This window comes from Semicossyphus pulcher, unplaced genomic scaffold, assembly GCF_022749685.1.
Source record: "Semicossyphus pulcher isolate SPU_LCO1_2020_fin unplaced genomic scaffold, fSemPul1.0.p SCAF_4, whole genome shotgun sequence".
NCBI lineage: Eukaryota > Metazoa > Chordata > Actinopteri > Labriformes > Labridae > Semicossyphus > Semicossyphus pulcher.
The window spans coordinates 23,835,076-23,860,993 of record NW_027211715.1 but is presented as its reverse complement, the minus strand read 5'-3'; the positions used below and the strand labels follow the sequence as shown (position 1 = coordinate 23,860,993).

The 25,918-nt window shown below is 41.4% G+C and overlaps 3 protein-coding genes across 3 annotated transcripts in view; all 3 read left to right on the top strand.

The window, feature by feature from the left end:
• The first annotated feature begins 2,160 nt into the window (after positions 1 to 2,160).
• On the top strand, positions 2,161 to 6,489 carry kcnn1b (potassium intermediate/small conductance calcium-activated channel, subfamily N, member 1b). The gene is made up of 9 exons (XM_069680654.1): positions 2,161 to 3,257; positions 3,592 to 4,000; positions 4,216 to 4,311; positions 4,403 to 4,821; positions 5,006 to 5,147; positions 5,246 to 5,356; positions 5,614 to 5,741; positions 5,937 to 6,006; positions 6,202 to 6,489. Exons 1-9 carry the CDS (start codon positions 2,161 to 2,163, stop codon positions 6,487 to 6,489), a joined length of 2,760 nt encoding a protein of 919 aa, XP_069536755.1.
• Positions 6,490 to 8,269: 1,780 nt separating this feature from the next.
• uhrf1 (ubiquitin-like with PHD and ring finger domains 1) lies at positions 8,270 to 19,830 on the top strand. The gene is made up of 17 exons (XM_069679966.1): positions 8,270 to 8,334; positions 10,283 to 10,445; positions 10,718 to 10,984; positions 11,822 to 11,964; positions 13,050 to 13,265; positions 13,660 to 13,775; positions 13,947 to 14,133; positions 14,271 to 14,394; positions 14,538 to 14,645; positions 14,751 to 14,855; positions 15,591 to 15,697; positions 15,809 to 15,971; positions 16,053 to 16,190; positions 16,341 to 16,455; positions 16,657 to 16,805; positions 17,829 to 17,927; positions 18,044 to 19,830. The coding sequence occupies exons 2-17, from the start codon at positions 10,293 to 10,295 to the stop codon at positions 18,188 to 18,190; spliced, it is 2,337 nt and encodes a 778-aa protein (XP_069536067.1). The 5' UTR covers positions 8,270 to 8,334; positions 10,283 to 10,292; the 3' UTR covers positions 18,191 to 19,830.
• Positions 19,831 to 20,354: 524 nt separating this feature from the next.
• Positions 20,355 to 25,918, top strand: part of kdm4b (lysine (K)-specific demethylase 4B) — a 52,677-nt gene continuing 47,113 nt past the window's right edge. Inside the window, 5 exon segments of the mRNA XM_069679993.1 lie at positions 20,355 to 20,426; positions 20,428 to 20,446; positions 23,809 to 24,248; positions 24,521 to 24,696; positions 25,568 to 25,682. Of these exon segments, the coding sequence (XP_069536094.1) occupies positions 20,355 to 20,426; positions 20,428 to 20,446; positions 23,809 to 24,248; positions 24,521 to 24,696; positions 25,568 to 25,682 (822 nt within the window).

The window sequence follows — 25,918 nt, the reverse complement described above, 5'->3', positions numbered from 1 at the left end:
TTAAATGCACACTGCCATGGTAGGAGCTGTTGCCTTTGAATTAGGTTGGCATTCATTTATATGTCTAGCAACAGTGTCCAGTGCTGCGGTTGTCCACAAAGGTTTTCTCCAGCGCAGCAACATTTATATACTGAGCTGCTGAGGCAGCAGACTGTAGGCTTATTGTGTGAAACCAGATGGAGAGACAGAAAGCAGGAATAAAACTGAGCTCTACTTTTCTAAACGTAAGAACATAGAGGTAAAACAAGATCAACCATTCAACTAAAATATCGGCACATACAGCACAAAAAACAAAGATGTCATTTATGTACCACATGCACTCTAATGACCAAAATAACACTGCACAGTTTTAGTAATTCACATAAAGAAAACCAATGAAGTCTAACTTTAATGGTAGATCTGGTGTGCCTTTGTGAAAGTGTGTTCCTTTAATTTACTTTGAGTAGTATGAAGTTCTCCTAACTCTTTCAAACGTGTTATTTTAATATATTTTTTATAAAACTATTAAAAATGTATATTTGTCTTACATTTGTTAGGTCATGAAGGGCACATCTGAGGAGGCCTTGTACTCACTGTCCAGATTCATTCAGAACCACATTTAAAAATGGCCGCCTTTGTCCAGCGGGCTCTTGTGGCGGAGGAGATAAGAGACAGTGCGAAGGCCTTTGAACAACAAAGCCTCAATGACAAGTTCAACTGACCTTTTATTTTCCTTTTTGCATTGAAAGCAACCATTTCCTTTTCTTTCCCCTAGCAACCCAATCAGTCCGCTCCCATTTTAGAGGGATTTCTTTGTGCTTGTGCGTGTGATGTCCCGACTTAACACTGTGGTCTGATGTTACAGGTTTTTGTTTTTCCGCATCCTAACCTGTTGCAGCACCCTCCCACTCCCTGCCATTTGCATGGCAACCCTTTAGCAGGCCAGCTGCTGCTGCCCTTTTCTTTCTTCATGTTGAATTCTAATCATTACTTTCAAAGGAAAGCGTCTCCTAAGCTCCTTTATCAAGTGTTCGTACTTAGGAGGCAAGCCGCTGTCCAGCACCCACTCAGGCTGCTCTTCTGCTTAAACCAGGAACATTTCCTATGAGTAACCTGCTTTTTCAAGTTTGGAGAAAAAGAACACATGGAAGAAGGTAAGGATAACAACAATGATAAGAATTGAGATGTTAAACTGCAGTTAAAGGGTTAAAGTCCAAAACAGGAGAATAGATTGAGAATAATTAGGTGTGCATTTTTGGGAAATGATTAAAGTTAATCAGGAAATGCTGTTGTCTTTGATTAATGATATTTACTTTGATTATGTTAGATTTAACACTCTCACAGCTTGTGTGTTCATACATTTGCAGGATGAAATTTTAGCCATCTTTGTACGTACGATACGTTTGTAGATTTTTAGTGACTAGAGGTCCTAGTTAATGGTCCTCTTTCAATCGGATTTGTGACAGTAAAATTTATTTTAAAAAGTAGATATACAGGATGAAAATCCTCCTCCTTAAAATCTATGTATGGCAACACTTCAGAACTAATCTAAATTATAAATTACTTGCATCCAAAATAGTAAAATAATGTCTTGTGTGAAGACTACTTTCAAGAAATTATCTTGTGATTTCCATGCCCAGTAGAAAAACATCAGAGGGAGGGGGTCCCATCTGATTTTGACAGAATGCTTCACATTCACAACATGCTGAACACACAGCGTGAGACTAAACAAGCTGATGTTTTTATTACCACAGCGATGATTTGTCCTTGAACATACACTCCATGTGTAAGCAGAGGGGCATGTACCATTATCAACATTTTAAGGAGGAAGTTCTTTAAATGAAATCAATGACAGAAATCTGACATGATGCTTTAAATACTCTCGAGCATAATATTAGTTTTTATGTTTCTTGTGTTGCCTTTGAATAAAAGGTTTCAGAGTTAAGAGAACGTGGCTGCACTTTTCGATGTTTCTATTCTACTGGGGTCATTAGAGGATTCTTATGCAGCCCTTACGCTCTTTTATAGATGGTATTTATGGCTACCATTTGATCATTATTTAACACAAACATTATGTGTTCATTGTTACTCTGGATGTGTGTGGCATGTCTCCTCTCCTCCTGGGGGTAACTGAATTTCTGATGGGTGTGTGCGGTCTTATTTCAGACCTGCAGTGATGCCATGAGGTTGATTCTAGTTAAACCCACCAATGCAACAAGACGTCTCGACTCAACGGGTGAAGTCTTCCGTGACGGAGACCATGAGCATTGTACCTCAGGAGGTCCATCACCTCCAGCAAAAACCCCAGACGGGCTGCTTGATCGGTACTCAGGTGCCTCTGTGGAATCCTCCTCTTCCCCACAAGAAACGAGTCTGTGCCGTGTTTCATCTTCACCCCACGAAAAGTCTAATGGTATCAGTCCAACAAGGGTTCCAGCCCAGATGTCTCCACTGAAAACCCAAAACCTGACCTTATCACAGCTCAGTGATCAGGACTGGCTGCTGCTTTGTGGCCAGGTTAGCAGCGTAGGAGGTGGTTCCCCCTCTGCAGAGAGAGCCGGGACCAGTGTGGGACATCCAAACCACAATGACAGATGTGGTTGTTCTTGTCCTGATGCGCACCAGGCTTCTACTTTTCATCTACAGTCGAAACATGGCACAGTCCAAGACTGCCTCTCCAGGGTTTCAAAGAAGATAAACTCTTGCCAGGTTTTACCACAGCAAACAAACCCAAAGGATCTTTTGAAACCTGCAACAAACCATCCACAGGATAATTTCATGCTCCAGGGCAGTGACCAAGAAGCACGGAGGGAGCTGTTACAGCAACAGCCTTGCAATCATTTTAAACTCAAAGACAGCAGCCATTCAAATGTATTCAACATACCTCTGAACTCCATCGAGTATGCTGAGGCAAATCCAAAGCTTCACCAACATCCTCAGCCTGCTGTTGCTGCAGACCTCAACTGGAGAGAGCTTTTTGGTAAAGAACCACTGTTAGTCCAGCAATGTCAAAAGCAAGACTCTCACTGTCCGAGCGGCGATCAAACCTGCAAGTCGTCTCGAGATCCCTCCATCATCCTGAAGTGCCGGCATCTCCCTTACGACCCTTTGACTAACACAAGCAAGCGGGTTAAAAGGACGTCGACTCCAGCCAGTAACAAAAGTGTCCAGTCCTTTTCTGCCAGCCAGTATAGCTCACTGGAGAACCAGGATTTGGTGGAGGAAAGAGCTACACAACAAAAAAGTCAGGTACACGAATATTCCTTAAATGCTGTTTGGTTTGGAAGGTCATTTTTTAGAGGGCAGTCCATGATATGTTTGTGTTAAATTTCAACACAAGTTGCTTATAAAACTGAATCTATACAGACATCATGAAAGAAAATGTGAAAGTTTAACAAACGCCAACAAGATTACATTCTGGAAAGACGTTAGCATGTGAAGACTATTCCAAGCCTAATCCAAAGGGCAACTGGACTTGGTTGAAGTTCTTGACTTGTTCAAGAACTTCAACCAAGTCCAGTTGAAATGACCATGACCTGGGTGACTGAGAACCATTACAGACATGTGAAGACAATCTTACTTTCTTTAGCAGACAACCTCTCACCACCTCAGTGGATCAAAACTGTCCCTCCCTAAACACACTCCTCCATGTTCTGAAACCAGTGAGTTGGTCAACGGGGATGCAGTGCATCCACTGAGCAGCCATGGCACTATAAGATCCAGTCTGTCAGACCTCCACTCTGGCCAGCAGCCTCTTCAGCTTCTTCACAGCACCATCCTGGAGGACGCCTTCTCCAAAGTCATCAGAGAAGATTCCAGCAAGGCCAACAGTGAGAACCTGACCAGGGAGGAAGGCAACGTACCGCAGAAGAAGTCCAAGGACATAAGCTACCGGCTGGGTCAGAGAAGAGCGCTCTTTGGGAAGCGCAAGCAGTTGAGCGACTACGCGTTAGTCTGTGGGATGTTTGGCATCATCGTTATGGTGATTGAGACTGAGCTTTCAAGGGGATATTACAGCAAGGTACTTATTTTCAGATGCACTTTATTCATTTAGTATAACAAATGTTCTGTAAGTTTCATAGATCATAGGTGCTCATAAATGTGACCGTAGCAGCCTATTCTTGAGAAATAAAAGAGCCTTGCGTTAGCTTCTGCTTGATTTGGTCTGATTTGCCTGGTTGGTCAGTCAGTATGCTTTTACAATAGTGTTCACATTTTTGACTTCCTTATTTACAGGAATCCATATATTCCTATGTACTGAAAGGCCTGATCAGCCTCTCTACTGCTCTTCTTCTTGGACTCATTGTGATGTACCATGCGAGGGAAATCCAGGTGTGTGGATGAAATAAGAGAACTCCTTGTGTACCTATGGTTCTTGGTTCTCTTGGTAAACCTTATCACATTTCTTCTCTTCTCTCTGCAGCTCTTCATGGTGGACAATGGAGCAGACGATTGGAGGATAGCTATGACCCTTGAGCGGATTCTCTTTGTTGTGTTGGAACTCTTTATCTGTGCCATCCATCCCATCCCTGGCCAGTATGTATTCACCTGGACTGCTAGGTTGGCCTTCAGCTACACAGCATCGGTAGCGGACGCTGATGTCGACATCATCCTCTCTGTGCCCATGTTCCTGCGCCTCTACCTGATTGGCCGGGTCATGCTGCTCCACAGCAAGCTCTTTACGGACGCTTCCTCCCGCAGCATCGGGGCACTCAACAAGATCAGCTTTGACACTCGTTTTGTCATGAAGACTCTGATGACCATCTGCCCCGGCACAGTCCTGCTGGTCTTCAGCGTGACCTGTTGGATCATTGCAGCGTGGACTGTACGCGTATGTGAGAGGTATCAGCTTCTGAACATGTCACTTTTCCCTCTCTTCCTTAAGCAAACAATCACATTACTTAAGTACCATAGATCTATGTATGTTCCATATTATTCAAATGGTGATACATCAAACTTTATGCAGCTCAACAAAGCTGTATACTTACATCGCCTGATGTAACAGCCAGGTGACATGTCTCTACAGGTATCACGATGCACAGGAAGTGACTAGTACCTTCCTTGGAGCAATGTGGCTGATTTCCATCACCTTCTTGTCTATCGGCTACGGTGACATGGTCCCTCACACCTACTGTGGGAAGGGAGTTTGCTTGCTGACAGGAATCATGGTAAGACATAATACAACCAGATATGTAGATGTACCAGATGTCCCTCCTTCTCTAAAACTGTACGCCACAGTGTGTCTTACCACTGCTCTCCTCCTCAGGGAGCGGGCTGCACAGCCTTAGTGGTCGCCGTTGTTGCGAGGAAGTCAGAACTCACCCGAGCTGAGAAGCACGTCCATAACTTCATGATGGATACACAGCTCTACAAAAAGGTGTCCAAACACTCTTTTATATCAGCTGTAAAAGTCCAGTATGAATTTTTTTTTTTGCTTATTGGACCACTTCTGATCAAGAGCTTGACATCAGAAACCAAATTAACAATCAGCCTACAAAAGATGCCGTAGAGATGCAAAATAGTTTATGTCAACAGATCAGGATCAGGACACAAACATAGCTGTAAATGCTCTTGGAAACTTGCATTACATTTCTAATCTGCTCTTTCATCTGCATGACTTTCTGTCTTCCACAGATTAAAAACACAGCAGCTAACGTCCTGAGGGAGACGTGGCTCATCTACAAAAACACCAAGCTGGTCAAAAAGATTGACCGCGCCAGAGTGCGCCACCATCAGCGGAAATTTCTGCAAGCCATCCACCAGTGGGTATTAATAAGTCGTCACCAGGGGGGAGTGAAGACATTTATTCACCTCCCACCATTACAGTTTCAATAACATGTAGAGAGATAGGCACATTTTGCTGACATGTTTATCCAATACTAATGTGGGTCTCGTCTTCAATTACTATCCCTATTACTTGTAAATGCACAAAAGTGACTTCTGCTTTTCAACTTTAGACTGCGAACAGTCAAAATGGAGCAAAGGAAATTGACTGATCAGGCCAATACAATTGCTGACCTCGCTAAGGTTTGTATAAGCAGTATCTTTCACTCATTTTAAAACTGGGAAGGGAAAGAGAACACCCTCTTCCAATCAAAAAAATGTATTTCTCTCTTTGTTAACTCACTTCCTCATGACATACATTATTAATTTGAGTGGTTTTTGCCCTGACAAAATGCTGTACACTCAGATGTCTGACTGCTCCTCCCCGGTGTTTTCCAGACTCAGAACATGATGTATGATCTTGTGTTGGAGCTGCAGCATCGTAGCGAGGAGCTGGACAGGAGGATTGTAGCTCTGGAAGACAAACTGGACTCCATCCTTCTCAGTGTGCAGTCGCTGCCCGCCGTGCTCTCTCAAGCAATAACAAAGCTACAAAAGGATTTCCTGGACGACTTGGCCTGTCGTGTCCACTTCCTGTCATCCTCCCTGAGCTCTGAGTGCTGTTCAGTCCCTGCCAGGCAGCTCTGTCCAGGATCCACCACACCAGAGACACCATACAGCTCCTAGGACATACTCAGAGCTTTTCCACTTAGTCTATATTCTTTTTTTCATCCTGGGAAGGATTTTCTCAACATGCACACTCTCGTTTTTGTAGCGCTCTGCTACACTAACTTACAGTTACACACATTCACCCCTGAGAGTTACAGCTATACAGTCTCATACTGAGCAGCTCCAATGAGGAGGGAAGTGGCTCAGTAAGGGGATTGTAGCGGAAGGAGAGAACATTATTCATTCATTTCCTCTGCTCAAAGTTTCCCTGTTAGTCTGGCGAGTGACAAACACACACACACATTAGTCCATAGAGCCTCCTTTGATCTCACCCCAGAGATCTGTGTAGGCAGATGATTTGTAAACTATGGCTTCATGGAGGATTCCTAAGCAGAAAAAGGTAATGTAAAATAATACATCTTACAGGATTTCATTCATAAAATCTTACAAGGTGGAAAAGGCACTTGAATTATTCTTCTTCTTCCTATTATCAATCACTTAGACTTTAGATCATGTGTCTGAAGGTAACTGTGCAACTTGTTTCATGAAATCTCTATTTATTTTGTTTTCTTTGGGCACAGTCGAGACCACATTTCTGTTTTGTGATTCTGTACTGTGACTTTAATTTACTTGTGGAGGCCTTGGATCTGTTTTTTTTTTAAGTTGTCCTTTGTGTTTCCCTGGCCTTGAACTACTCAGCATCAAGATGTGGGTCTTAGTGTAAAGCTGTTAAAAATAAGAGACATGATGTGGTGTCTCACAGGTGACGTATACTTTGCGATATTTAAAAACTTTTTAAGTAGTAGTATTTTAGACCTCTTTTGACACTGATAATAAAGTAATTTTCCTTTCTAGAACTCCATTCCATTGTTGTTCTTCTCACTCAATGAATAAAACATGTCGACTTCATCCGTAGGTGTCTTTATTTTTGCCTTAGCAGGACTTTTCTTACACAAAATTAAAGCAAATTGTATAACCAAGAGACAGGAATAGGTTGTAAGAAATGAATTTATGTTTATTGGGTAAAAAACTGAACAAGAATAGGAAGGCTGGTATGAGTAAATCAGTATGACAATCCTGGATCAGGAGATGGATAGATGGATGGATGGAACGATGGATGGACGGACGGACAGACAGACAGCGTTACAGCAGCAGGTTATCAAAGCGACTACAGGAGAGCAAATTGACATGATCATTTTGAGGCAGTGTATATAGCAAACACGCACAATGTTTTATATGTCCCCAAATACAGTTCATCCTCTCACTTAAAAATCAACTTCCTATTTTCTGTGCTCAAACTGAGTTTCACTTTCAGCTCCCGCTAAAATAAAGGGGAGGTAATTACAAACCATTAATTAAACAGAAGTCTTTCGTCAATCGGATGGGTCCACAAGTTTAACATAAGTAGATGATTAGTTTGAAGAAGGGAACCCACTATGAAACCAATTGACTAAGCAGTCATACCTCAGACATCTCTACCAGTGAGGTTGTTTACCAGAACCACCATCTGTTTCACTTGGTTACCGGTGTTTACTGGGCGCTACGTAATCTCGCGATAAACGACAGGAGGCGAGCTGCACCCACGAGAATGTCCTTTCGCGCGCTGAGGCTAAGCTCCAGTCACATTTCAGACTGACAGCTCTACTGCCCAATGAACTCGTTTTGTGTAGTGGAGCTCGGCCAATGGTGAAGCTGGACTTATAGAGCAGGCGGGATATCAAAGTCTTGAAGAATAACTCATTGATCAATCTCCAACAAGGCAGAGAGTTGGTCGTGCAAACCTTCCATAGAAGTTATTTGGGGAAAACGTGCGCGTAATTTCTAAAACGTTAATTTCTTGTTTTCACTTGGACGAACAAACAGGTAAAACAGTGTTTTTTCTTATGTTATAATAACTTTTAGAATTGTATTCATTGATATATTCATTCAGTAGCTAGCTTACTAAGGTTAGCTAACTTGACAAAGTCCTGCCTCGTTTCTGTTTGGCTTGACGGACTACATCAAGCTCCCTTGCCAGCCAAATATATAAAATTTAAACATTTCCTAAATGTTAGCTCAACGAGACACTTTTCCTGCAGTTAAATGTACTCTTATTTGTTATTGGCAATATACCAGCTGAAAGCTCTAAAACAATAAGTTGTAACGTGGTTTGTAGCTCAGCTTTGATGAGTGGGTGATGAACTTGTCAACGGTGAGCTGTTATCTTGTGTTGTTTTTCTGAGGTATAATAATGGTGAAAACATGGTGAAATTTCAACTAGCCAAGTCACTTTGCTGCTTCATATAAAGCAAAACAAATACGCTAACCTTAATTGGATTGCTTATTTTCCTGTTTTTATGCAATGGCTTGAGGTGAATTAGCCCATGTTTACGTCTGCATTTTAAATAATTGTGTGATGTCAGAGAAAAATTGCATTTTATGGCTGCGGAAATAGTTTATTTCCGATGTTTTTACTATTGTTTTGTTCGCTGGTGTTTTATTTCTAGCCAGCAGAGCGAGCACGACCTCAGCTGAGAGCGCAAAACTACGACTCTCTGATATTACAGCAATATTATAGACGGTGTTTGCGATCATCTGACCGTTTTCGTGTTGTAATAATCGAGTCTAAACTACAAATAACACATTATTTCAGTGTGTTTTATTGTCACAGAGCGGAGGCACATTGTTTGCTAGCGCTCCCTCCCGTCCGGATGTGCTCGCTTTTAAAAGAGCTGGGAGTGGCTTACAGCTCAGTTTCCCGCACTGTATTTAAATCAGCCTGTTCCCTCCCTTTCTAATGTCTGTTCAAGTGACAGCCCAGTGCTGACAGCAGGACAATACACGGACCACAAACAATAATATTGTGTTGATATTCCTCCAATAATAATCACAAAAAGAAGAGAAAAGCAAAACGTGTTTTATGAGAAACAAAAAACAATGTTGAGAAAAGATCAAATATAAAAATAAGCCAAAAATGTTATCAATGCACATTGCAAATCTTCAGCCTTATATGACAAGGCCATAAAATGCTATTTATTATGCTTGATCTCTACTTTGAATTAACATTTTACTTTAAAGTAATAATCTTGAAAATTTTCATTTAAATAAAAGTCTGTTAAGTCACTATCTATCGCTGAATGAGGTAACACAATGGTAATTGAGCCTATGGCCCACAGATGAAATCCTTTGCAATTTGCAGTATATAGTATTACAGACTGGGTGTCTATGGTGACATTTGTGTAAAAAATCACAAGCGGCATCCAGTTAGTGACGCGTTTTCCATCACCCAGCAGTGGTTGGTCTGCCAGAGAGGGTAAGCGGAGCTAAGCGGCTGCTTTTCCGGTCTCGGCAAGAGTAAACAGTAATCTACTGTGGCTGAACAAACAAAGAAAAGATCGATGACTACAGATACAACTTCAAAATAAGTGAAAATCCAAAGAAAAAGAAACAAATTCAATGCTCAGATGAAGGCAAACAGTCTGAAAAGGAAAGCGACTGTCAGCGAGGGAAATCAAGAGGTAAAACCGGAGCCAACCGTGGACGTCTGGATATGTAGGAAGTGTACCCCCGCAATTACAGTTTATCACCATAAGGTGCCGCTAAAGAGAACAAAACAGATCTTCAAGATTATCATTTTAATTGCCAACTTTTAGTGTAAACAAAACTTGCTTGCGTCTAAGCACTGCAGTAGTTTAAGATGCTTGATATTTTTAGCAAGGCGACTACACTCATTACTTAAAGTAAGGGCAATTACTCTAATCACTTACAGTATCTAGTAAAACAATTGCAAGGCTTATTGTGCCTATAATGGGTCATTTGTTTGTTGACACAGGGCAGCTGCAATGTGGATTCAAGTGCGCACAATGGATGGGAAGGAGACCCACCGGGTGGATTCCCTTTCCAAACTCACCAAGGTGGATGAGCTGCGTGTTAAAATCATGGAGCTCTTCAAGGTGGAGCCGGAGAGGCAGAGGCTGTTTTACCGCGGCAAGCAGGTGAGGCTGCATTGTTATAATCTTTTCACAGATGTGTCTTTGATGCTGTACGCACGGCTGTATATGTTTCCAAGTAAATTTAAGTCGTATAACTTCTCAATTTTAATAGCATTTAAAATTTTCCACTGCGTTAATAAGAAGTAATGTGTGTGTTCAAGCTCAGGTAGTCTTATAGTTTCAGAATGAGAGGGTTATGAGTAATGTGCATGCCTTTCTTGAAAGTGCTGCCTTTCTTGATTTAACCACGTCTTATGTTCTTTGTCATTTATTAGATGGAGGACGGCCATACCATATTTGACTACAACGTGGGCCTAAATGACATAGTGCAGCTGCTTGTTAGACAGAAGATGACCCCTGTTGCTGTGGTCAAAAGCAAGGACAAAGAAGCTGAGCTCTCTGACTCCGATTCTGGTTGTGGGTCAACCCAGAGCGAGTCTGACAAAAGCTCAACTCACGGCGAGGTAGAAGGTCAGACGGCCGGCACCTCCACCCAAACAAACACCCCAGAGCTCATTGATCCGGGGTTTGGATTTTATAAGGTGAGTTATAAATTCTGCTGGTTGGTATTAAATTCTGTTTTACTTTTAGTGGTTATAGTTAACTTTTGATCTGTGGGGAAGGGAGAAATCTAATATTTCAGTTTTTAGTCTGTAGTATGTGACCTGTGTTTAGCACAGGATGAGAGAAGTTAATGACAGGTGCTGGTCCAATTCGATCAACAACCAGTTTGGATTTAAGAAACTAGACTGCTATTTTTTTATGTTTCGGGCACTGACTGCAATAGCTGGAATTTTGCGCTGGTTGGAGAACACATCCAATGAAAACCTTCTCTTTTGTGCATAAACCTAGTAAATAAAGCGATTATAATGAATTCAGTCATTTGATTTTTGCCAACATTTTCCAGACAGTGTAAGGAAATAGTGTTTGGTCTGTATGACTACAACAGTATTTGAAGTTTTGATGCATACATGAGTCTGTGGAATCTAGTCGTTTGGCACCTCTGCAGAGTCGGACTCGCTGTTTGATGTCTCCATCGTCCATGCCAAGCCCAACTTAAGGGATTAAAATGGCTGTTCATTTGCCAAACAATTTGCATAAGTGCATAGATCGACTTTATTTGTTTAAGAGGGGTGACGTGTTTATTTCAACTTCTCCCAACTTTTTTTATAGACATTGTGAATATGTCTGATGTATATTAGGATGAAGGCCTGACAAGAGATGTTCACATGAGCCGTTTTCTAATAAAAGTGAAACCTTTTTTTATTTTTTTATTTTATGGGGGGGAACATTCACACAGCTATTTATGAACATATGCATTAAAAAAAAAGGATGGATCTTTAAAATGCATCTGACTGTTTCATCTGTGTCTTTTGAAGATTAATGAGCTGGTGGATGCGAGAGACCTGAACATGGGGGCGTGGTTTGAGGCCCAGATCGTAAATGTTACCAAGACAGCAAAGACGCCCAAAGAAGAGGGCGCTGAGGAGGAGGAATTACTGTACCACGTTAAATTTGAAGAGTAAGGATCCTTTTTCTTTTTTACTCAGTTATTTTCTTTCCAATAATTTCCCCAACATTCATATTTGTTTATATTTTTGTGCAGATCTGAGAAATAAAAAAACAAGATCCAGGAAGTCAAGGGAGGGCTAACATACATTCTTTTCTTGAGCAATTTAGAAGTCATCATAAACTTTAAATAACAGAAATAAACTCATTTTCCTGATATTTGTTATATTGGCAATGTAAAATATAGTTGGGTTGAAAGTCCAATATAGAAGAGAAATTGAAATATGACTGACCTTTTACCCGTTAGTCTAAACCTAGGACCGTAGTTTTAGATGCATGATGCGTCTCCATCTGCTTTCATTGTAGGAAATTGATGCCAAAATAGCCCCCGTGATAGGCGCTGCCATCTTGCAATGTGACATTTGGTGCAAAAGTTGCACAGCAGAGCTCGGTGGGTGGAGCCGCTGTGGCCACTTCGCTCACCAAAACGCACACTTAAATAACCCAATAAAATGGCAAAGATCCCGCACGTCTGCGTATTTAACAGCAGAACAGCTTCCTGTGTTTGTCTGAAGCAGACGTTCACAGATAAGGAAACTTCAATGACTGTAGTGATTGTTTTAGTTACGTCTCCTCTAGCCGTTCCTCCTCTACTCTGCTAATCTGGAACAGATCGGATGCAGGAGCTGTATTTGTCAACATAGCTGTCAATCATCGTTTCAATGAATGAATAAGCTACTGTCAATCTATTCCCAATGTAAAACAATTGCGTCCTGCTGCAGATTAACATAGTGTATTGTTTCATGAGTGCGTACTGCATTGTCCAAACAGTTTAAGCTTTTGTGTTTTGCAGTGTCTGGTTTCACCCTCACTGGGGCGCTCTTGTATTGCTTGAGCTTCTAAATGTGTTAGTGATGGAGGAACATTCATTAATTTGAGTGGCTGAGTTGTTCAGTCCTGCTGCTGCACCCACAGTTGATCCTCACCATTCAAACATACTTGTCAACATTTGGCTACACTCCCAGACTGCACTGTGTAAGAAGCACCCGTGCTTGTGTGTGGCTGCAACGTTATATGGTTTCAATTTCACCATCACAGCTACCCAGAGAACGGGGTGATTCAGCTGCTGTCCAAGGATGTTCGACCACGGGCCCGCACAGTGTACCAGTGGCACCAGCTGGAGCCGGGGATGATCATTATGGTCAACTACAACCCAGACGACCCCAAGGAGCGCGGCTACTGGTACGACGCGGAGATCCAGAAGAAAAGGGAGACGCGCACCCTGCGAGAGGTCTATGCCAAGATTCTCCTCGGGTAAGGGCTTTATTGCACGTAGGGGCAACTGCCAAAAGTCAAATGTCTGAGTAGATAGCTGCTGATCCTTCTGCAGAGGTAGGTGATCATCTTGTGGCTGCATTTTTCTCTATATCAAAGTTTGTTGGGTTTTTGGAAGCCACAGTAGCAGGTGGGAAGAGGTACATTTCCTGCTGTTAACACTGTGTGCTGCAGATTAGGGTGCTACGTAATGGAAATGTTTTGAGCCGGAAAGATGGCATTTAAAAGCTTTTTATATATTCAGCGTATACTACAGTGTTTCTCTGGGTGCAGTTTTGAGAGCCCTGCTTAGGTATAGTATTGCAATCAGGAGACTTTACTGCTATATTGCTAATGTTCAGGACAAATTGACTGATTGTTTCTTTGTTTGCAGTGATGCTGGGGACTCTCTTAATGACTGCCGGATCATGTTCTTGACTGAAATCTACAAAATCGAGGAGCCTGGCTCTCTGGCTGACGCCCCAGCTGGATCTGAGAGTCCACTGAAAAGTATGTTCATGGATGAAATGTTTAAAATTGTAAAGATGTGTGTTAATAGCTGTTTACATTGTAGGAATCTGTCTTATGCTCAATGGAAATCCTGCGTTACCCAATCCTTTTTGTAAATGCTGTACAGTGGAATAGAATATCTAACAAGGTGTCTTTTTTTTTTCTCTACAGGATCAAATGGACCTGAGTGCAAGCTCTGTAAGGATGATCCCAAGAAAAACTGTCAGTCGTGTAACTGCCATATCTGTGGCATCAAGCAGGATCCTGACAAACAGCTGCTGTGTGACGAATGCGACATGGCCTATCACATTTACTGCCTGAACCCTCCGCTCACCACCATCCCAGAAGACGAGGACTGGTCAGTAGGATTAGATGCCAAACACAACAATTCATTAAATACACTCAGTTATCCTGGAGTTTGTTTGAACATAACCAGTCAAATGTGAAAATATAAGAACAATTATGACCTTAACTTTACCTCTCTGACTGTATCAGGTATTGCCCAAGTTGTCGCAACGACGCCAGTGAAGTTGTGTTGGCTGGTGAAAAGCTGAAGGAGAGCAAGAAGAAATCCAAGATGGCTTCTGCCAGCTCCTCCAGCCAGAGGGACTGGGGCAAGGTGAGTGCTGACACAGAAAGAAGATAATATTATTCATTGGCACTTGACAACATCTATTTTGTTGCTAAAAGTTGGCATAGAGCTAACTTTCTCAACGTAACAGCAATGTTTTAAAATGTAAACTCTGAATCCTCCTCCTCCAGGGAATGGCCTGTGTCGGTAGAACCAAGCAGTGCACTATCGTCCCGTCCAACCACTACGGCCCAATCCCTGGCATCCCCGTCGGTTCCCTGTGGAAGTTCAGAGTGCAGGTCAGCTCACACAACTGGAGATTGTTGCGAATTAATGCTGTTGAAGAAACTGTTGCAACATGCGTAGTGCAAAACAAAAATCTCACAATGCCCTTGCTTTTCTAGGTCAGTGAATCTGGCGTCCACAGGCCACATGTGGCTGGGATTCACGGCAGGAGCAATGATGGCGCCTTCTCTCTGGTCCTGGCAGGAGGCTATGAGGATGATGTGGTATGCTGATCCTTCTTAACTAATTTTTTAAACTTCAACATAAAAGGTAGTGAGATGAATTGTTAAGATTATTCAGATAAAATTGACTCGATTTTAACCTCATTAAGTGCCTCAACAGGCTTAACATTCAGCTCAGAATGACTTCCTCTACCCTAAGACCCTCGATTCTAGGAATATAAAGCCCCCTGAAAATCCCCTCAACGGAGAATAAGTGGAAGAAGGCTCAGGAAGGGAAACATAGGAGGGGTCCATCTTGCAGGACAAGGCGCATGCATTAGATCTAGGTGAACAGAATGGACTATGTAGCAAAATTAAGCCCTGGAAATGGGATAACTACACAAGCACGCATGAGGCAAAGCTCAAGCACACGATTCACGCAGATGAAAGAAGGGAAAAGGGCACACAGAGGGAGGGACAGGTGCAAAAGCTTGGAGGATGAAGATCCAGATAAAATAACTGGAATAAGACGCTGATAACCAGGAAACCGGCAGATGATACAGAGGAGGCTGACTAAAAGTCACTGCTGAACGGCTGTTTTCACAGTATCACATTAAATGTGCACAAAAAAGTCTCAAGCCAAAATACTTAAGCAATATGCGTTTTGATATTGATTATATACTGTATATATCATGCTATGTAAAACACGTTTTATGTAAATCTGCAGCCAAATTGTCTCTGTAATCTTTCATCTGTCTCTTTAATCTGTGTAATATTTTATTGTGTCTTACATTGTAGGATGATGGCAATGAGTTTACTTACACTGGCTCTGGAGGCCGAGATCTCTCTGGCAACAAGAGGACTGCTGAGCAATCATGTGATCAGACACTTACACACATGAACCGGTATGATGGCAAAGTGCACAATTACATATGCCGTTTTAAGGAACAGGACTTCTGGATTGTCGCTTCTTATTTGACTTTAAATTGCATATATGAATTGTTTGTTTGCACCAGGGCCGTGGCTCTCAACTGCAACGTCCCTGTGAACGACAAAAACGGAGCGGAGGCCAAGAACTGGAAGGAAGGCAAGCCGGTCAGAGTTGTGCGCAGCTGCAAAGGTCGGAAGCACAGCAAATATTCCCCTGAGGAAGGCAACAGATACGATGGCATTTATAAGGTATGAAGGAACACTTCACAGGTTACTGTGTGTGATTTTTAAAGACCATCTATTCAATTTTGTGTCACTGACTGCCCTCAGGTGGTGAAGTACTGGCCAGCCAAGGGCAAGTCTGGCTTCCTGGTGTGGCGGTATCTGCTGAGGCGTGATGATGATGAGCCGGCACCATGGACCAGAGATGGAAAGGATCGCATCAAGAAGCTCGGCCTCACCATGCAGGTAAAGACCACCAGTCAGAACTTTCAGTGGTGATCAAGTTAGACTTTTACAAATCCACGTCAGCCTGCTAAAGCACATGGACGAATAAACATGCTGTGCTTTGAGATGATTACTTACAACTTCAATTAAATGTGCTCCCTCCTGTTGCAGTATCCTGCTGGTTATCAGAAGGAGAAAGAGAACAAAAATGAAGTGGAGGAAGAGGAGGCGGCAGCGGCGGCGACACCCAGCAAAGCTAAGAGGAAGAGAAAGTCTCAGGGCACCGGTAAGTTCTGTGTGTTTGCCTTGTTGCTGTGGGAAATATCACCAGTGGCATCCAGACAGTGGTTTTTCTGTTAGGCTGGATCGTTATCTCCAGGTGCAGGTGGCACATTGAATCTCTGTGTAGAAACACTTGCATCATCAGGTCCCTTTATTCTCCAGAACTCCTTAGTTAATTTAAAACGTGTTTCTCTCTCTCTTCCAGATTCCTCAAAGACCTCGCCAGGCAAGACTCCTAAGAAAATAAAGGTAGAAGTGTACAAGCTAACCAAGGAGCAGAAAGGCTTCATCAAGAACGATGAGCCAAACAGGAAGCTGTGGGACGAAGCCATGGAGTCACTGTCACTCGGACCGGTGAGGATGGCTGTGTGTTTGTCACCTGCAGGGTTTCTATATGCTTAAAGGGCCGGTTCGCCGATTTTCAATCTCAGTCCTATCATGCTATTATGGGCAGCTAATGCCATTATGTTAGGGGAAAAAAAGCAATTTGGCTCTGTGCCTTTGGAGGACGCTATCCGCTTCTCCAATGGGCCCTGGAAAACCTCAGATTACGCAAAATGCACCATCTGGCGGAGGCCAGGGAGCTTGCGAAACTGCACTTCCTCAATTTAGGACGCCCGCCTCCGATGTCATGTCTCGTTCAAAATCGTCAGGTTTGAAATGTAGACTGCAGACCTGAAGATTTTTTTAGATGATCCACCGGTATATTCCAGTCGTATTTCTGATTCTGTATGGCTCTGAGCCGTTGACTGCAGCGATCAATTTCCTTGACTGGAAAACGGTAGAATTTCACTCCAGTGTCTCTCGCTGAGCCGTTCCTTTCAGAGGGAGGGGCGCAATGCATGCTGGGTGTTGTAGGAATGTAGAATGGGTGAAACCACGAGCTGTTTGTACAACTTTCTCCACAGCTATGGCGCCAATTTCAAATATTATTGCTTCTATTGATTACAGAGAACACCAGGTTTGACTGACAGTGGCTTTTTCCAGATTTAATGCAAGCGCCTAATAAATCATATTTGCATAATTTCAAGTGAAAAGGCCCAAAATGTCCTAAACTTTCATATCTTGAAAATGATTTATATACAAGTGCATGATCATAGCTATTACTTATCACAGCACTGCTCATTCAAACGTTGATTACAGTGGATTTACAGCCAAACTAAAAATGGCCTGTATGAATGAACCTCTTTAATTGCTTGATAAAGGTTTGTTACTGAATTTTTAAACTACGATGTCAACTAGTGCGCAGGTAATCTCTCAAACTTGATTAAAAAATATCAACAAGCAGAAGAATGTCTTTCAGTAAAAGCTACAGAACTCTAAAATACCGTGAGTTTCTTTTAATCTCCTGCTCTCCTTTTCTTTTTGTTTCTGCAGAAATTCTTAAACAAAGTCGAAGAAGTTTTCCTCTGCATTTGCTGCCAAGAAGTGGTCTATCAGCCCATCACCACAGAGTGCCAACACAATGTCTGCAGGGTAAGAAACTATTTTGTCATGGCAACAAAAATCACAGATTGATATTTAAAGATACAAAACAAAGCCGTGGCATAGTAGAGCGTCTGAGAACTAAAGGCTGTTTCTTTTTACTCCAGGAATGCCTGCAGCGGTCCTTCAAAGCAGAGGTGTACACCTGCCCGGCCTGCAGGCACGACCTGGGAAAAAACTACTCCATGGCCGTCAACAAACCCCTGCAAGACATTCTCATTCAGTTTTTCCCAGGCTACAGCAGTGGGCGATGATCATTGGTTCTGTCTACTCAGCCCTCGAGGAAATGCGATGTAAACTGTAAGGGGAATTTTCAGTAGAGGCAACAAAGAATCAGTTTCTCTTAATATATTTTTATGATTTATAAAACTACAATTTTTGAGGACTTCAATGCCACCATTTTTCACCTTGGATCTGCCATGTTTTGTAGTTAATGATAAATTTAAATTTCCTTTTGTAACTGTACTGTTTCTCCGTTAACACCAACAACCGAGATTTTACTCCCAGTGTTTCGTACTGTTCCATTTACTAACCCGAATGTTATCCACATTATTAAATGCTTCTTACTTTGAACTAAATCCCTCCATGTTTAGCACATCTTAAGAGATCGTTACGTCGACAGTGATTTAGCTGTTTGCCCAGCATGTTTCTTTTGTAAATGGCTTTTAGAATCTGGATCGTATGTGGTCTGCCGTTAGTTAGGCTGTGGTCGGTCATCATTTTGGAGCAATTTTTTAAAAATCTGATCATGCGATTGGTCTACATAAAAAAGTTGTCTGGAAGGCTCTGTTGTGTGTCATCTGCAGCAATGTGATTTTGTCTTTACAGACACGATGCAGCTCGATTTCTGACAAACTAGAAACGCCATCCATATGTGACACTGTCCTGGCAAGATCAGATGGTTGAAATTGCACTAACATGACTAGTGAACAAAGCCCTTCAAATAGGCCTTCTGAGGCTAAAGCTGCTTCATAACGCGTAGAGGAGACCTAACATACCGGCGTAAACTGAACCAGTTGAAGTTTTATTTTTTGTTTTTCTGCTCTTCAGCAGTCTGAGGGAAAGTGTCTTATCCTGGAGCAATGTCATTAAAACGAGGTTGGATTTTTCTAACTTGTTATTGGTCCCTACAGTTTTCTATATTTGTATATTACTTTGTGGAAGTTTGTTCAAGTTACTATGATTTTTGATAAAACATTTAAATCTTAACATGATATTCTTAAAGCCATTATATATTTTGGAATAGATTCGGATTTCCCCTGTTTTTAAAAGTTTCCCTAAAGTCCAAAGACACAAAAGTGCTTAACCAAGAGTGTTATGTAGAACCCCCATATATCTAGCTCTTTAGACCCCCGACACTCAAACCTAATTGAGTCTAGAAAATCTTTTTGTATTTTTTCTACAACTAAAATTTGTACTTTTTCATCTTTTATAATCTATTACTGCCATCTATTTGTGTGGGGGCGGGTGTTCAGTCAGATTTTTGTGTCTCCTGTGGTCACTCGTTATACCTGACCTCTTTTGAAAAATGGAAAATGCTTGCATTAAGTTTAAACTTTACGGAAATTCCACACACTGCTTCTGAAATTTGACATTTAATCAACTAAATTATCTGAATTTGTTGTGTATTACTTTTTCCGTTGCTCTCGTCTTTTATGAATACTTAGTGTTGAATTTCAGCAGCAGTGTGTGACAATGTCCATCCTCATGCCAGCATGCCAAGTTTTTACGGAGAGACAAAGATTTGCATAGACTGGTAAATGTATATTTTCAGAAATTGTATAATTTTTAGTCCATTTTAGTTTTGATATGTAGTTTTAGAATTGCTTGCACATGTTTGGTGCAAAAATTTGTCAATACATTTTAAGTGTCATTCATTAAAGTGAAAATGAGATATTTTGTTATGTTTTATTGGGGGGACTGTGTGTTGATTGAAATTGAATTTCGGTGAGTATTGATACTCCACACCTGTCTTGAGGTTTTAGTCATCACCTTCAAATAAATTATGAAGTAGTTGTGCCTTTATTGTAATTTTTAAGGTTTAACTTTCTTAATATTATAAAAATGGAAAAGGAACTCAGTTTTATAACGTACTCGTACAAGCATAATGAGAATACTCCTATAAAGGTGTTTGCCTCCACTCAGGGTATTGTATTTTTGTCGTGGTCAGCGGTGCATTACAGCCTTAAGTGTATCCGGCAGTGTCTACGTGCTCGGCGTGCACGTCTGCTTAGTACAAGCACCGACTAAGAGTTGTAAAAGACGTCAAGTAATATTGGTAGATTTTTATGTCCATAAGCGAATAAACCAATCACATCATCGGATTCATGACCACGAATTTCATCATCCGGGTTTCCCAGCCAATCGCAATGCCTGGTTTCTGATGTAGGCGTGAATTCGCTTAACCTCGGCGAGCTAATGCTAGAGGAAAATCGATCCTGGGATTTTTCTCAAAACGAAACAAAATCTATTGAACGAAACAGGGAGAGGACAACACTTCGCTGCAGGAGGTAATATTTCCTTAACGGGATTTAGGGTTAGGATTTTCATTAACTCATTTAGAACGTATTCTCGGTGATGTGTGTGCTGTCTGTCGTCGCGGTGTTTTGTTTTTTCTAAATGCAGATATGGAAGTAGCTTGCTAGGAGCTAGTTAGCGTTAGCTTAGAACACTATACCTTCGCGGTGAAGTGTAGCTCTGCTGCAATATAAAGGGCGGTTTGCGTAAATATTTCTTAAATCTTTTGGTATTCTCAGTTGGATGCTCATGTGAGTAGCACATTTCAATAATTTTGTTGCGCTTTAGCTACAGGTTTTGTTCGCTGTCATCCTAGATAAAATGCTAACAGTTGCTGCTGGTTGTGCAGAACCACCGTCGCCCTTAGCAGGCGCCTGTTAACTCGAGCAGCTACGTTTTACTATTACAAAGCCAGAGATGTGCATGAGCAACAACTGGGACAAATGCAGTCGGTTAGATTCAGCATATCAGTACTAAGGAGGGAACAGTGCTGCAATATAGAAGCAAGTTTCAGGCCCAGATGGAGTTAAAGGGGCTACGTAGGCCCCTTTTTGTTGTGGTTAAGACAGCTGGGGGTCATGTGGCCTTCCATCATCTGAACAGGTCCGTCCCGGGTAGAAAGAGGGTGCATGTGAAATAATATTAATTTTTATTTTTGGAAGAGTGGCTATTAACTGTGAAGTGTGAACTAATTATACTTGTTAGTTGGATCGATTTATGATCAGCCATTTATTTTTGGAAAGCCTTTTAGTAACTTATAGCAGAAAACACTGGGATTTATTTACAAATATCCTATTTTACTGAGAAAAATATACCCCACTCCTCTCTTTTCGGCTTGATATACCTGACCTTGTAGTTTTAAGATCAGAGCATGTTTCCTGCACTGTGGAGTGTTAAAGCTTGATGCAAATTACTTGTGGGATTGTTGCCATTTGCATTGCCCCCTAGCAGGAACTCACAGCACAAATAGGAAACATCAGAATTACAGCTAGTTTAACAATGTGTGTGGTGGATTTGTGTGAAGTTGAATGCAATGTAGGCATCGTGTATTAGTGTTGCTGAGCAAATACAGATGTGAAATGGGGTCATATTGATCTACGTTTACCTTCAAGCTGATAAATGATGTGACCTGTGTGATTGAAAGAACAACAGCCTTATTCTCTCTGCTTAAGTAAACATAATGGCTATCTGCTAATTCATCTTATAACATTTGTTCAATCAGCCCTACTCAGTGTTGTCACAGTGGTACACATCATAGAGTTGGGTGATATCCTTTAATTGTTAAATTATATAGGGGACTGCTTTTCTGAGATATATCAAAATATATTCTGACTTTCCCCTCTGGGGATCAATAAAGGCTTATTTTATCGTATCTTATAAATTGGAGAATCTGGATTGTGCTATGCTTGAAAACAATGACTTCAACTATTAATATTGTTAAAATAATTGCTGATTAATTATTTTCATCAGCTAATATATTGATCAACTCTCTGTTCAGGGTCCACAGTATGTCCTCAAAAAGTCTGTGCTTTAGATGTTGTTCTTTCAGTGTGTGTTTGAGCTATCAGGATGCATTTTGCTCTACTTAGCGTCGCTGCATAATCAAACACAAGACTCAGCTGCTACAATTTATGTACAATTTTCCATTCACACAGTAAGAAAGGACTTGTTGTCAGCAGTATCAGGACCAAGGGGTGGAAATGTCCTGTAAAATAAAGTTAAGGAATAGCCGTCCTGAGTCGTCTTAAACCAATGAGAGAGAGAGAGAGCAGCAGTTTGTCATGACTGGAGAGAAATTAAACATAATTTATTCTTTGTTTGTTTAATAGCAAAAACAAACAACCATAAAACGGATCCTTGAACTTCAAAGCAAACCTTAAAGTCACACAGCAATTAACTACAACGTAGCACACTTTGTCCTCGTTCTTTTCAACTGTTACAGTTCAATGTGGCCAACTTCAAGGATGTAGTTGTTGACGTTTAGTTTGCACCTTTCCTAATACCAACACCTCCCATAATCTGGCAAGGGCAGAAATTAAATTAGGCAACACTAACCTAATAAACATGCAGTAGCACTAACAATAGTATGCATGAGTGAAAGTTATAGCTTAGAGCATGTGTTTTCCCTTATTCAACATAGGACTAGAATTGGCTTGAATTGAGCTGCAACAACTTGCCAAACAAACAGAAATTAATTAGGCTAACTTTATTTGGGAATAAACTATTAATAGTTTCAATTTTTTCCAAGTAAATATATTAAACATGTGCTGGTTCCAGGGCAGCAGCTTTAATGCTTGCTGCTTTTCTTTGTCTTTTACGATGGTAAGAGTCTTTGCATTGTGGGCTGCTGGTTGGACAGAAGAGGAAGTCACTTTTGGCACTGTTGACGTTGTATAAACCGAAAGATTCATTGTGTAAACAGGCAGACCCATCTTTAATGGAAATGTTTGTTTGTTGCAGCCCCAGTCTTGAGGTATTTAGACAGTGCTGTTTCTGGTAAGCACAACCGGCATTTGTTGTTGTTGTTTGATGATGTGGTCAGGTGTGATTGGTGAGGACCACATTGTAAGCAAGACTATGAGCATCGGTGTAGCTACTGATGAAAGCACAGGTGAAAACTTCTCCCACTGTATTCTTATTTGTTCGAGAAATATTTAGAACTGTTCTTTTATTTATTTATTTATTTGAAATTTCAGTTTAATTCCCCACATGTAACTATAGCTGTGCAGGGAACTGTAGGCTGTTAATACATTCTTTGACATGTGTGATGTAAATAATATCGAGCTGCATGTTATGATTGTTTTCGTAATCAGCTTGTCTGCCTCTTGATTAATATTTTGCTTAATAAAATACCAGAAATGATAATAAATAATTCAAAATAAGTAAAATACGAATAGTAGCTGCCTTGTCTTCAAGGTTTATTGTTTCAGCTCGACAGTAAAGGTCACGATTTGCATTTTGTTTCCATGAACACTTGTAACAAGAATTACTGTTGCAATATTTAGCACAAAGTAAAACAGACTGATCAGTGTACCTGCTTCTCCTGTTGTATGTTCTATGTTCAGACTTAACTTTAGTGAATCATTGCACTGTAAGTTAATTCTCCTACACTTCACTTTGTTAGCTTGGTTAGCTTTCTCAAAAGCCCCCCGTGTCTTGTGTTCATGTCAGGAAAAGTTGGATTCTTTCAAGATAAGAAAGCACATGTTGCACTCCTTAAAAGTTTGACACTCCTGTTCCTGAGGTCAAACATGGAGCTGTTCACAAAGTTGGTTTTCAAAAGGTCCTGGCAGTGTGAAATAAGCTGAATATGCTCTGACTGACTGACCCTGACTGCCCATGCTCTACCCTCCAGGTTTACCTGCAACCTTTAAAGACCCGATGTCTACCGACACTCCCATGGACACGGTGCCGGCTCCTCACCCTGCCCCTGCCTCGCCCGCGGACACCGCCCCAGCCTCCCCTCCTGCCCTCGGCTCCGGTGCTGCTCAAGATCAGATTCCCACCCAGGAGCCAGCAATAGCTGAAACCCCCGACACAGCTGTGACCTCAGAACACGATGCTGCTCCAGATCTCTCCCTGGCTCAGCCTGCAGGCCCAGACCTGGGCCCGGGCCTTGTTCCAGGTTCTGAGCTGCCCCCACCCCCTCTGCCTCCACCACTGCCACCGGTCAGCGCCAAGAACCCCAGCTGCAAGATCATGACCTTCCGACCCACAATGGAGGAGTTCAAAGACTTCGCCAAATACATTGTCTACATGGAGAGTCAAGGAGCTCACCGTGCTGGCCTGGCAAAGGTGAGGAAAACATACATAACGTGCAGGTTTTATGCAGCCGTTTACAGTCATGTTATGGTAAGGGTCTAACTTTTATGTTGCATTTACAGTCCCATCAGCAGACACAGTCCATTCCTTGAATGTTAAGTCACACAAGTAGTGACTGGTTTTGTGAGTTTGTCTTTTCCAATGTTTACACAGTGAAATTAAATAGGATTAATGCAGAGTGTAAAGATTTAGCTGCATGTTGCTCAAATGTCCTTTAACTGAATGCAAATATTCATGCTACGCAGGTGATTCCCCCGGAGGGATGGAAGCCGCGGAAATGCTACGACACCATCGAGGACATGGTGATTCCAGCTCCCATCACGCAGGTGGTGACCGGACAGTCGGGCCTGTTCACTCAGTACAACATCCAGAAGAAGTCAATGACCGTCAGCGAGTACCGCAAAATGGCCAACAGCAAAAAGTAAGTTGTTCCCCCCGACAGAGGCCTCTTTTCTAAATGTATTTGCTCTTTCATGTTTGCCGACGTTGTTGACCATGTATGTAGAAGGGATTGAGACAGACGAGGATTGGCTTCTATGTTGTTTTGCCTGTAGTCCTGGTTGTATAGAGTCCTGATGGTGCAATTATTCGTCTTGCAAAAACATTAAGAGTTATTACTCCTTCAGATATAAACATAATGTTGAAGGACGATGCATTTAAAAAGTAAGATATTCTACCACTCCTGGTGAGAACAAGGTCGATAGCTAAGAGTTATTCCAAAAATGTATACCTACTTTGCAAAGTTGTATTTTTACTTGTCTTTTTCAATTGATCCCAAACATGTTCATTTGATTCCAGTAGGAAAGAAGGGGTTGGATACTTTCTTTAGCCTCTGATTGCAGCGTTGGGGCTGTACATTTGTTTAAGAGTGTTTTTTCTGCCCTCTAGTGGTACAATATCTTAGTGAAATTAAATAATGATAATCATAACATCATATTATATTTATTGTGGATATTGTGGAGGGAAGGGCATGTGAAATATGGGTTGTAAGAGGCAGGATAATAATGTTTATATGATGCAAATAAAGACAGTGAAATTGATCTTATCCTATTTCCTCTGATAAAGAGTTAAAGGTATTAAGAAAAAAACATTTGTCTAATTTAAGAGTTAATTTCTTGTATGTGGATCCTATGCCCTGTATGCTGTTCACCTAAACTAGCGAACAAGCTAGTGATTGAAAACAGTTGGTTGAACTGCTCATAACACTGGATGCTTGTTAACATGTGGGTGTAGTTAAGAGGCCATCTATCTGATCACTGCTGACAGTATAAATGATCCTGTTCTATTCTCAGGTACTGCACACCCCGGCACAAAGACTTCGACGACCTGGAGAGGAAGTACTGGAAGAACCTGACATTTGTGTCACCCATATATGGTGCTGATGTTAGCGGCTCCATCTATGATGAGGTGAGGGTTACTGATAAGTGTTTATGTTCTCATTGGTTAGAGCTTATTTTGTATTTAATCAATCAAAATAGATTGTTCATAAATATTTTTGAATTACTTGGGAAATATGCATATTTCAAATATAATTGATTATATATATTAACTGTGAAAGTATGTCCTTCATATAAGAAGCTTATTTAAAGATTGTTTTTTAATGCATACTGTCTGCCCCAAATGGTGTTTACATTAAGACCTTG